This window comes from Nycticebus coucang, chromosome 6 (genome assembly GCF_027406575.1).
Source record: "Nycticebus coucang isolate mNycCou1 chromosome 6, mNycCou1.pri, whole genome shotgun sequence".
In the NCBI taxonomy this organism is placed as follows: domain Eukaryota; kingdom Metazoa; phylum Chordata; class Mammalia; order Primates; family Lorisidae; genus Nycticebus; species Nycticebus coucang.
This window is the reverse complement of record NC_069785.1, coordinates 33,748,882-33,761,215: the sequence shown is the minus strand read 5'-3', so window position 1 is coordinate 33,761,215 and position 12,334 is coordinate 33,748,882. Positions and strand designations below refer to the sequence as shown.

Here is a 12,334-nt window from a genome sequence, read left to right as displayed (position 1 = left end):
CCTCGCTCCTGTGTATCTTTGATTCCAGCGAACGTACTATAGTTAATATAGACAAAGACTAATGTACTAAATTCTAGGTGAGCCCCAAGGGTTGGAAAGAGAAAGCACTCCAGGGAAAACTTAAAAAAGCCACTGAGACCACACGGGGAGAGATAGTGGGTTTCATAGTAATCCCTGAGAGGAACAGAGATTTAACAGCAATTCACATCTCAGCAAGTTCCTAGTAAACAAGCCTCTGGAGTTTCCAGAAATGAAGGAAGTGCAATGAACCACATATAATGACCTCACCCGGAGTTTTCCCCGTCAGAGCCAGTGAGGAGGAGATGCTTGAAGCTAAGGTTGTGTTCAGCTCCACCATGCTCATCCCTCTCTCCTTGGTGAGCCACGAAAGCCATCACTGCGTGTAAGAGAAAAGGACTGAGAGCCTGTGCTACAGCCGCTGCTATGGTCCACTGCAGAGTGCCTTTCACTACATAAATTTGATTAGGCGCTATTTCTCTGGAGAAACTCAAAGGAAGTAGGATGATAGTGTAGTGTAAAAGTTCCATATTTGGAACACAGGATACATATCCATTGGGTGAAAAGTCATGCCATCCTTGCAAAATTCTCTGGGCCATACATGTAAATTTAACAGGATAGATCAATGTACCACTTTGTCCAATTCTGATTTTATGATTGGTAGTGATTATCTTTCTGAAAATGATCTCCCTTTCCAGAGGTAGCTGGGTGGTGTGTTCCTTCTCTCAGGCTAATGTGAAGAAAAGATACTAAGTAAGGGACATTGGGAAGAAGGTTATTTAAGCAAGCTATCACATTTAGGGTGAGTGAACTGGTATGTTGATTGGTAGTTTCTTGTACTGAAAGAAGTATAGTATATGAAAGATCTGGTTCCCTCGGCTTTAGCTCAAATAATGCTTTATGAACCCCCAAAGCATGAGAAGCAATATAACTATGGCAGAAAACGGTGACTATTCCATTCTAATTACCAAACTATACCCAAAAAATAATTTTGGATACTTCTTGGGGTGGGGGGTGATTATGTAGAACTTTGTGGAGTCTGATTATTCTATGAATGTGAAAAATTTATTTTTCAGCCTTTTCCATTAAGCTCCCCACCTCATGATTATTCTATCACTTATGTACACTTTCTTCAAAGACTTTAGGAAAAATAATGTTGCTGCTAATGAATCTCTTTCTGAGTATGATGGCAGAAAACATGAGCTGTGGAGTGAAGTTGTCAGTGTATAATGGAGTTTTCTGAACTGTTATTCACATGAAGCAGGTACAGTGCATTTCTCAAAATAAAAGACAGGAAGCTCAGATCTCATGATTCTGATTCCTGAACGGGGTCTCTGACCTAAAAGAGAGAAAGTGACTTATTTATGTTTTAAAAATAACAATCTGTAAATCACCTGTTGAGCACCTAATTCAAGAAAGAACATATACAAGTATCTTTTAAATTCACCACTGATTGGAAAGCTGGACAACTTCAGAAACTCTAAACTTTTTCTATACTTCTTTAGAAATCGTCAAGGGACTAGTGATATTTAAGTCCAAACCTTTGTTCCCAAAGATAATGCATGATCCTTCCTTCATATTTTGTGTTCTTCATTACCTTTCAAATTTCTTTCTCTTAAAAAAAACAAACAAATTTCTTTCTCTTACATTCCTAACAAAGTTATGACTGCTGAACCTCCGATAAACAAGGCAAGAGGGCGGCTCCTGTGGCTCAGTGGGTAGGGCACTAGCCCCATATACCAAGGGTGGTGAGTTCAAACCCAGCCCCAGACAAACTGCAACAAAAAAATACCAAGGGGTTGTGGCAGGCACCTGTAGTCCCAGCTGCTCGGGAGGCTGAGGGAAGAGAATCGCCTAAGCCCAGGAATTGGAGGTTGCTGTGAGCTATGACATCACAGCACTCTACCGAGGGCGACATAGTAAAACTCTGCCTCTAAAAAAAAATAAAAAAAAAACAAAGCAAGAGATCTGAATTTGACAAGAAACTTAATACTGAAACCATCATTTTTTGTTAAGACTTACACATTTAAAATATTAATCAATTAACAAGATCATTGTTTAAACACATATTTGTACATTTTTTATTCAAATATTAAATACATAGTTTTGTTGCTACTGAAAAGTATGTACCAGTCCAAATATTTGAAAATATCCTCTCCTGCCTTTCAATAAACAAAATTAATTCTAATAGATAAAAGTACAGGTAAGTGTGGAAAACCCCATTTGATCTCAGATACCTTTAGAAAATTCCTTTGTTTTTATTAAGTGGAGAGCTAAGTAAATAAAATAATGTTTTGTATTGAAAACATCCCTTTATTTATTTAATCTAGGTGGGATATGAATATAAAGGTAAGGTAATTCCTTTTTGTATAATATTTGTAAAAAAATAAAAATAAATACTTGCAAATTGAGGTATTTGAAAAAATATTCTCACTAGTTCTTTAAAGCAAAGATACTTGATATAGTGAGGATTTTTTTAGGTGCCATTCAATTGGCTAAAATGAGATTTTTCTAAAAAATCCTTAGGAAGAGGTTCATTAAAAATATACATAAAGGGGCAGCATCTGTGGCTCCAAGGAGTGGGGCGCCGGTCCCATGTGCCAGAGGTGGCAGGTTCAAACCCAGCCCTGGCCAAAAACTGCAAAAAAAAATATATATATATATATATGTGTGTGTGTGTGTGTGTGTGGCGCCCATAGCTCAGTGGGTGGGGTGCCGGCCACATGCACTGAGGCTAGAGGGTTTGAACCCAGCCCAGGTCAGCTAAACAACAGTGACAACTGCAACAAAAAAATAGTTGGGTGTTGTGGTGGGCGCCTGTAGTCCTAGCTACTTGGGAGGCTGAGGCAAGAGAATTGATTAAGCCCAAGAGTTAGAGGTTGCTGTGAGCAGTGATACAATGGCACTCTACCAAGGGCAACATAGTGAGACTCTGTCTCTTAAAAAAAAAAAAAAAATACACACACACACACAAAAGATAAAGAAAATCCTTAAAGGAAAATTTAAGAAAAGCCCAATGTTTTGGGAATAGTAATGTTTGTGAGAACTGATTCAGTTGTCCTAGTGTGAATTAAATCTCCCTACACCAGTGAACTGATTTTGTTTTGTTGCCAAAGGTCTAACCCAATCTTATACCAACTATACTCAAAATATGTCTCCCTTGTAACAAGTTAGGGTAAGTAAAAGAAAATGAAACCCATAATCAACACAGAAAACAAATCAAAAGCTGAAAAGGTCTTCAAGCATCAAAGGAAAAGAAAAAAAAGAAACTTATACTGCTGATGTAGAAAATTCTAGTGGCATTGGATTCTTGCAAAATAATATTAAGATTTTCCAATGTACTCCATGCTAATATGAAACCAATATATAAACAATTACATGCTTGTATAATCATAAAACACAAATATAGTCTAGTACGGGGGTAGAGAGAGTCGGGAGGGGGCAGTGGAGGAGGAAGATTGGCAGAAGGAGGGAGGCATGAGGTGGGATCTCACCTAATGTGCACATTGTGAGGGTGTATAACACATCCTCTGAGTAAGGGGCTCTTTTACAACTGGAACTTTACTCTGGAAGTGAGAATAATGTAACCTAAAAATTTGTATCCTCCTATTAATTTGAAATTTAAAAATATATATTGAGATTTAGAACCACATATGGTATTTGGAATTTAATCTCACCTTGTCTCAGAATATCTCCTGCATTTTTCTGTATAGTTCAAGTTCTCTTCTCAATAAAGTCCTTGAGATACGTAAAAATCAAAGAAACTTGGGTTACACTCAATGTTTTTCTTCTTCATAGGTTTGAGACCCATGAACAGGTCGGCAACACATGTGACTGAATTTGTTCTCCTCGGATTCCCTGGTTGCTGGAAGATACAAATTTTCCTCTTCTCTTTGTTTTTGATGGTTTATGTCTTGACCTTGGTGGGAAATGGGGCCATCGTCTGTGCAGTGAGATGTGACCCACGACTACACACTCCCATGTACTTTCTGCTGGGAAACTTTGCCTTCCTTGAGATCTGGTATGTTTCTTCCACTGTTCCTAACATGCTAACCAACATTCTCTCCCAGACCAAGGCCATCTCATTTTCTGGGTGTTTTCTCCAGTTCTACTTCTTCTTTTCACTGGGCACAACCGAATGTCTCTTTCTAGCAGTGATGGCTTATGATCGGTACCTGGCCATCTGCCGCCCACTGCATTACCCTGCCATCATGACCGGAAGGCTCTGTGGCATGCTAGTGTCTTTCTGTTGGCTCACTGGATTCCTTGGATACCCAATCCCCATTTTCTTCATCTCCCAACTCCCCTTCTGTGGCCCTAATATCATTGATCACTTCCTATGTGACATGGACCCACTGATGGCTCTCTCCTGTGCCCCAGCTCCTATTACTGAATTTATCTTTTATACTCAGAGTTCCCTTGTCCTCTTTTTCACTCTTACATACATTCTTCGATCCTATACCCTGTTACTCAGAGCTGTTTTTCGGGTCCCTTCTGCAGCTGGCCGGCAAAAGGCCTTTTCTACCTGTGGTTCTCATCTGGTTGTGGTGTCTCTCTTCTATGGGACAGTCATGGTAATGTATGTGAGCCCCACATATGGCATCCCAACTTGGATGCAGAAGATCCTCACATTGGTATATTCGGTTATGACTCCTCTCTTCAATCCCCTGATCTACAGTCTTCGTAATAAGGACATGAAATTTGCCCTGAGAAATGTTCTATTCGGAATGAGAGTTAGTCAAAATTCATGAGCCAAAGATGTGCCACACTTACAAGTTCTGATGTAGAACAAGATGGAGATGTATTAGTTGTTTCAGAATCTTTTAGCCCTCAATCTGAGTAGTTAGAGGTCTTATATTAATATTTTACCTGAAAGTGGGCCTGCCCAGCTCAAACACCTTTCTGATACTGACTACTCAATTCTTAATTCACTGGTCTCCAACACCCAGAAAAAAAATTTCAAAGCCCGCCCTTGGAATGGAAGCCTGTCCTTCTGAATGACAAAACAAAATTGTTATATGAGATATGCTCCTACCTGAGATGCCCCATGGTTTATCACCGCATATCTTCTTCCTCATTACAACAGAACAGTAAACCCAACTTTGTCTGAGTATAGATGCGTTCCTGGTAGTCTTTGTGCGATGGGAATCAACGATAGCCTAACACCCATCATATAGTAAAACACCAGAAATATTTTCGAAATATTTGTATTTCAATTTTTTTCACTTACAAAAATACTATATGGGGCAGCACCTGTGGCTTAGTGGGTAGGGCGCCAGCATCATATACCGAGGGTGGCGGGTTCAAACCTGGCCCTGGCCAAACTGCAACAAAAAATAGCTGGGCATTTTGGCCGGCGCCTGTAGTCCCAGTTACTCAGGAGGCTGAGGCAAGAAAATCACCTAAGCCCAGGAGTTAGAGGTTGCTGTGATCTATGACGCCACAGCACTCTACCAAGGGCAATAAAGTGAGACTCTGTCTCTAAAAAAAAAATAATAATTAATAATAATAATATATGGTTGTTGTAACAAAGGCAATTCAGAAGTACATAAACAACAGATTTTTATATCTTCACTTCCATTTTCCCAGTCTTCCTCTCTGCTCCTTAGTCAATACATCTAAATTCTTCTGTCTAGTTCTCAAATATGGCCTCACTAAACCTTTTTTTTTTTTCTTCTGTCTAGTTCTCAAATATGGCCTCACTAAACCTTTTTTTTTTTTTTTTTTGGCTTTCCTCACATCCCAGAATGCACCCCAGCCTTCAAGCCAGTCATTTCATTCTGCTCTTTATCATCTTTTCATCTTCGCATCTTTCTTAGGCTGTTTTTTCAACCTGAAGAGCCTCATCTCATACTCTGCCATGCAAGTTGAAAAGATAGTTAACACTTAAATTGTTAAGTTCTTATCTTTGAAAATGGGTCTAAATCGGGCGGTGCCTGTCACTCAGTCAGTAAGGCGCCGGCCCCATATACCGAGGGTGGCGGGTTCAAACCCGGCCCTGGCCAAACTGCAACCAAAAAATAGCCGGGCGTTGTGGCGGGCGCCTGTAGTCCCAGCTACTCGGGAGGCTGAGGCAAGAGAATCGCTGAGGCAAGAGAATCGCTTAAGCCCAGGAGTTGGAGGTTGCTGTGAGCTGTGTGAGGCCACGGCACTCTACCAAGGGCCATAAAGTAAGACTCTGTCTCTACAAAAAAAAAAAAAAGAAAATGGGTCTAAATCATGTCTTATAAGAAAATCTCAAGGATTTAATCACACCATTTATGTAAGGGCCATGGCACAGTAAGAGACATTTTGAAGGCTCCAACCAAATGTTAGTTCCCCTCTCCTTCCTGTCTTTCAAACTTGACTATAGATAGTTTGCTGGTTATCTTTTAGATTTTTGCTATATTCATGGAAATCTATATACTTAAAGATGGCTTATTTAAAAACAAAGCTGAAATTGTTATACACATATCTAATACATTTGCATTTGTAACTATAAGGGAACTGGTTAGAGTATAAACGTTGAAGTCAGACTTGTCATATTCTGGCTTATCTGCTTACTAGCTATGAGACCCTGGGCAAGTTGCTTGAATTCCACTAACTTCAATCTGTAAAATGGGGTTATAATAAACTGTGGGTAAGCTGAGTTATGATGAGTTTGTTCCTTGTAAAGCACTTACAATTATGTCTGGCAAATAGTAGAGCTCAATAAACATTAGTTTAAAAAAGTTTTTGAATTCAATAAAATATCACAGTATTTTTCAAAGTCAGTTCATATAATTTTACTTCATTCCATATAACAAGATTATTGTGTTCCATTATATGAATGTTTCATAATTTATTTATGACTCAATTAATGACACTCTGTTGTCTCTAATGTGTTATAATTAAAACAGTGCTGCAGTTAATGTCCTTGCCATGGACTAGGGGAAAGAGAGGATGTGACTACTGCTACCGGGAACTCCATTTCTTTGGGGGGTGACAAAAACGTTCAGAAAATATATAATGGTAATGGCGGCACAACCTTGTGAATATACTAAAAATTATTAACTTGTACACTTTAAAAGTGTGAATTTTCATCAGGACAATGTAGATCAAAACCACAATGAGATATTGTTTCACAACTGTTAAGATAATTGCTACCAAAGGACAAAACATGACAAATGTTCATGAAATGGAATAAAAGGAAACCCTTGCACACTGTTGGAATGTGAATTTACACAGCCACAATGGAAAACACTATCAAGGTTCCTCAAAAAACTAAGCCTAGAACTACTGTACGATCCAGAAATCCCACTTTGGAGTACATATCCAAAGGAATTGAAATCAGGATCCAAAGTAATTGGAAGAGATATCCACTTTCCCATGTTCACTGCAGCATTATTCACAATAGCCAGGACATAGGAGCAACCCAAATGTCCATCTCTGGAAGGATTTCTTAAAATGCAGTGTATACATGCAATGAAATATTATTCAACCTTAAAAGGAATAAGGAAATCCTGCCATTTGCAACAACATGGATGAATTTGGAGGACATTATGCTAAGTAAAATGTGCCAGATGTAAGATAAATATATGATATATGATGACTGTAAAATAGTTAAACTCATAGAAACAGAGAGTGGAATGGTGGTTGTCTGGAGTGAGCGGAGAGTAAAACAGTGAGATATTAATGAAAGGGTACAAAGCTGCTGTTACACAAGGTGAGTAAGTCCTAGAGAGCAATAGCACTGTTTTATATACTTAAAATTTTGCTAAGAGAGTAAATCATATGTTATGTGTTCTTATAACAAAATAATAATGGTTAATAAGGGGATGGGAGAGAAAAAATCTAGAAGCAAATATAAAAATATAAAAAAACTTAGCCATACAAATTTTTTAAAATCTTAGCCATACAAATCTTTTTTTTGGTGGGGTAGAACACGGTCTTACGTGTGCAGTGCTGCCCTCTACTGGTCACTATGCTTCACAGCCTGCCTAAGCATAAAGCAGGAAAAACCTCAACCTCTGAAAATATTAGGAAAGGAGTGCGGTGGCACCTGTGGCTCAAAGGGATAGAGCGCCAGTCCCATATGCTAGAGGTGGTGGGTTCAAACCCAACCCTGGCCAAACCCCCCCCCCCAAAAAAAAGGAAAGGAGTAAATCAGCTCATTGAATCTTCTAGTCAACTGAAGACTGACCAGGAAAAAAAAAAAAGCTTCTCATAGTAGGTTTTAAAACGTTTCTATAGTATATTATCTCACTTTTATACCTTAGTAAATTGAAAATAATATAATATTTTACCCCCACAAGAACTCAGGAAGTGTAAGTTGTTGGGACAAGCAGTGAATAGGCAATCAAATGACAGGGGTTCTGATCCCAATTTTACACCAGCCAGCCATGTGTCCTTGCATAAGTCATTTTCTCTGATCCCATCTCCTTTATCTGTGAGATAAGAAAATTGAACTGAGTGAATTTTCTAGGGTTGCTTAAACTCATTTTTCTCCTCAAAATATGATAGGACTCATGTGTAGGGGGCAGGAAGCAGGTAAGTGAACAGCCCATGTTAATTTAGTGTACAAAGCGCTACAGCAGAATAAACAGAATCCTGTGTTAGCAGAATAAACACAGGATGCTGTCAGAGCACATGAGAGGTGCACACAGCTCAGTCAGGGCCTAAGAGTGTACAGAAGATGGTAAGGAAATCTTTAAGAAGCAAATTCTAAACTGACATGTGATGAGTGAATGGGAATTATCAATGAGGAGGGAGGCAGGAGGAGTGTGGAAAAAGAAACAATATTTACAAAAGATCAGACATGAAAGTGAGTAAGAGTGGTTCATCTTGGCTGGAATATACAGTGGAAAAGAGAAACGTCACAATATATGAAAACAGAGTTAAACATGAGCCAGTGACTTAAGGTCACTGTATAAATCAAAATTAGAACTTTGGACTTTATCCTAAGACCAGTGGGAAAAGTTTCAAAGATTTGACTCAGGCATGACATAACCATTCACATTTTTGAAAGATCAACATGACTACAAGATAAAGAACACTCTAGAGAAGAAAGGTCAAGAGTAAAGGGAGGGGACCAATTATAAGAGCATTGAAGTAATCTAAAGAAAAAGGGATGATCACCTGATTTCGGTGCTTCTCAAAGTAGAGTCTGCAATGAGAAAAGGGCAGATATTGAGAGAAAGCATTAGAAACTCTTATAGCAAGTCAGCATTGCAAAAATGTGAATGGTTATGTCTTACTTGAATCAAACCTTTCAAACTTTTCCCATTGGTCTTAGAATGAAGTTCAAAGTTCTTTAAACATCACATCCCTGGCAATCATCTCCGTCTTTCCTAATAGTTTTAGCAACAACCACCAACTCAGTGTGCTCCTTGGTTTAATAAGATTTTCTCACATTTGTAAGAATAATATTTGCCATTATTTTGAGTTTGACTTTGGCTGCTTATGTTTTCCTAGGATCTTGTAAGACAATATCAAAATAAACTATCACACTGGTTATGTTCTTGTAGTATGAAGCAGACATCCCACAAGAGTGGTTTACTCAAAGTAGAGATTAACACAGTTTTACCCTCAATCATACATTTTCCATAACAGGAGAATATAAACATTAAATACATGAAAACTACATTTAAAATTACATATAAAATTAGTCTAAATGCCTAGGGAGAACTAGGCACTATACGAACTAATTTTTTTTTCCCACGTAAGTGACTAAATCTCATGTACTAACTAATCTTAACTCAGAATTGTAATCCTTCCTGAATTGCTTTTCATATAAGACATACTTCCTTTCACTTTCTCCCCTTGATATAATAACCCCCTAAAAGAGACTGGTATAGCGTCAAAAGCACTGAACTTGGTGTCAAGAGATCCACACTTAAGCCTAGGTTTACCACTTAGTGACTCCATACAATCTTATTCATCTTAAAACACTCTATTGCACAATGCTAACATAGGTGCTCCATAAGCATTTATGAATTTAACTCAGAATTGAGTCTCGTAGGAACCAGTAAAGAAGTGAAGATCTCTTCTTTGCTTGACAACTTATGAATTATGCCACGGCAATAGCCAAGTAAATTTTAAAAAGGGGTAAAGTCCTCCCTCCCAATTGTTCAGCCATCTGACAGGATAAAGAGGAAGTGGCCAGCAGCAAAAAAGTACAAAGAGAAACAATAACTAGAGAAAGAGAGAAGCCTGGTAGGCTCATACCCTCCCTGGGACTCCATATCTCCAGAGAAAATTGCCTTTTCCCTATCCACACTGGTCAACCACATACTCTCCCAACCAGTGGGACCATTCCCTGAAATGACAACACCCCACCACCACCCCCACGTCCCCATCAACTACTACACTTATCTGCTGAGATTCTGGTATAATCTCTTCTATAGACATCCCGCCCTGAGCAAACATAAGCAGGAACATGAAGCCATTTTATTTACCCTCTCTATCAATATAAACATGCAAATACCTTGGAAAAAACATGAGAATTTGACCTTATAAATCTAAGGCAAGCAGGGATAGAAAAATGTGTTCAGAGAATTGTCATCAACAACAAGCTAATGTATATTCACTTAATATTTATTGTATACTATAATTAGACACCATGCTAGAGTCAGAAACACGTAGTTTTTCTTTTTTTTTTCACATCAGACAAGTAATGTGCCAATATCACAACAAGGTTTGAGGAAGGCACATCGCATACATGCATATGAGCACCCAATTCTCACACTTATGAACTGCAGAAGGATCAGGGACGCATTTTAGAGAGATATGTTTCCTACCTAGAAAAGACCACACGCAGGACAAAATTTATCACACGAGGAGAACAATCCAAGATGGTGGCCGAGTAACAGCTTCCCTACAACAGGGCATGGTGAGTCTGGGGAGATAAGACTCCAGGCATCTCTGGCTGGTGGGACCTGCCTATAATCATCCCTTTGAGGATACAAGGAGTCAACAAGGGACTTCTGGACCCCAAGAGGAGGACAAAAACAGTGGAAAACTGGCAAGTGGTTGCATGTGTTCGATCGACCTAATCCCACTGGCAGCCGTAAGTACAAGCAGCAGTGAGACTGCAAACCAGAAAGGCCTTGCCTGTGAACTGTTTCGGTGTTTTTGGACTTGGCACTCAGTTGAACTGCCTTGGGGAGAGCTTGAGCAAGAGTGCGGAGAACTTTGGGCATTGTCTAGGGCCCCAGACTGAGCCACTGAGCCGGACAGAGCTAATAATGTTCAGCTGTGGGCCGCAGGGAGCCATCGTGAGAAAACTGCCCCGGCAAGCTCCGCTCTCAGGGTCGCAGAACAAGGATCAGGCGGGAGCTAGTAACCTTGTGACTGAGCAGCCTAAAGGCGGGGACTAAGCCACCTTACAGCTTTAACGCTAGGGGCAGAGTGAGACAGGTTTTGGTACACTGGAGCCTCGGGGTGTTGCCCTGGGTAGAGTGCCGTGGTGTCACAACTCATAACAACCTCAAACTCCTGGGCTTGGCACTGCTCGGACCTCCATAAGAGCTGCGCCACGACCGCCAAACTGCGACCCATACCCGCCAGCCCTCCGCATGCCCTGACCAGGAACTGTGGGAGCCACGCAACCCTGCGTCCTCCCTCCTGTACCCTCCCTGCCTCCACACCAGCCCACTCATCTGGCCAGGGACTCTGGTAGCTGCGTGCCCTCCAGAGCCCTCCCTGCCTCTGCACAGAGCCCTTCTCCTGGCCAGAGACTGCTGGAGCCTTGGGCTCTCTGTCCCAAAAGTCACTGGGTGCCAGGCACTCCCAGAACCATGCGCACCACCTCCCGCCCTGTTACTGGATCCAAGTGTGTCACACTACAGAGCTGCTTCCACAACCAGAACTCCCTGGCTGGGGCAGCCCCAGAGAAACTACACAGGCTCCCTACAAAGATCCAGGAACAACAGTGTGATCCCGCTGGGGTCCAATTTGGAGAGACACCTCCCCAACTCTGAGGACAGCTAGAGGCAACAGTGAAAAACAATCATGAGGTGAAATCAACAGAAAAACTCTGGCAATATCAATAATCAGAGTAGCTCAACTCCCCCAAGGATCAATGGGGCAGACACAGAACAAGATCCCATGCACAAACAAATAGCTGAGATGTCAGAAATCGAATTCAGAATCTGGATAGCAAATAAGATCGAATTAGAATTCCAAGCAGTAACCCAACAGATATCTCAAGAATTCAACAAATTCAAAGACCAAATGACCAAAAATTTTGACACATTGAGACAAGAAGTTGCAGCCCTCAAAGATCTGAGAAACACAGTAGAATCCCTCACTAACAGAATGGACCAAGCAGAAGAAAGGATTTCTGACATTGAAGACA

General features: G+C 40.3%; 1 protein-coding gene and 1 non-coding gene across 2 annotated transcripts; one reads left to right on the top strand and one right to left on the bottom strand.

The window, feature by feature from the left end:
• Positions 1–3,782: 3,782 nt before the first annotated feature.
• LOC128587540 (olfactory receptor 11H4) lies at positions 3,783–4,815 on the top strand. The gene has a single exon (XM_053593792.1). It carries the CDS (start codon positions 3,798–3,800, stop codon positions 4,767–4,769), a length of 972 nt encoding a protein of 323 aa, XP_053449767.1. The 5' UTR covers positions 3,783–3,797; the 3' UTR covers positions 4,770–4,815.
• Positions 4,816–10,638: 5,823 nt separating this feature from the next.
• Positions 10,639–10,742, bottom strand: LOC128589532 (small nucleolar RNA U13). Its single transcript, XR_008381086.1, has one exon. It is a non-coding gene; the product is annotated as a small nucleolar RNA U13 (small nucleolar RNA).
• Between the last annotated feature and the right edge of the window lie 1,592 nt (positions 10,743–12,334).

Coding starts and splice junctions, on each gene's coding strand:
- LOC128587540 (XM_053593792.1), top strand. CDS start 3,798: ATGTTTTTCTTCTTCATAGGTTTGAGACCCATGAACAGGTCGGCAACA.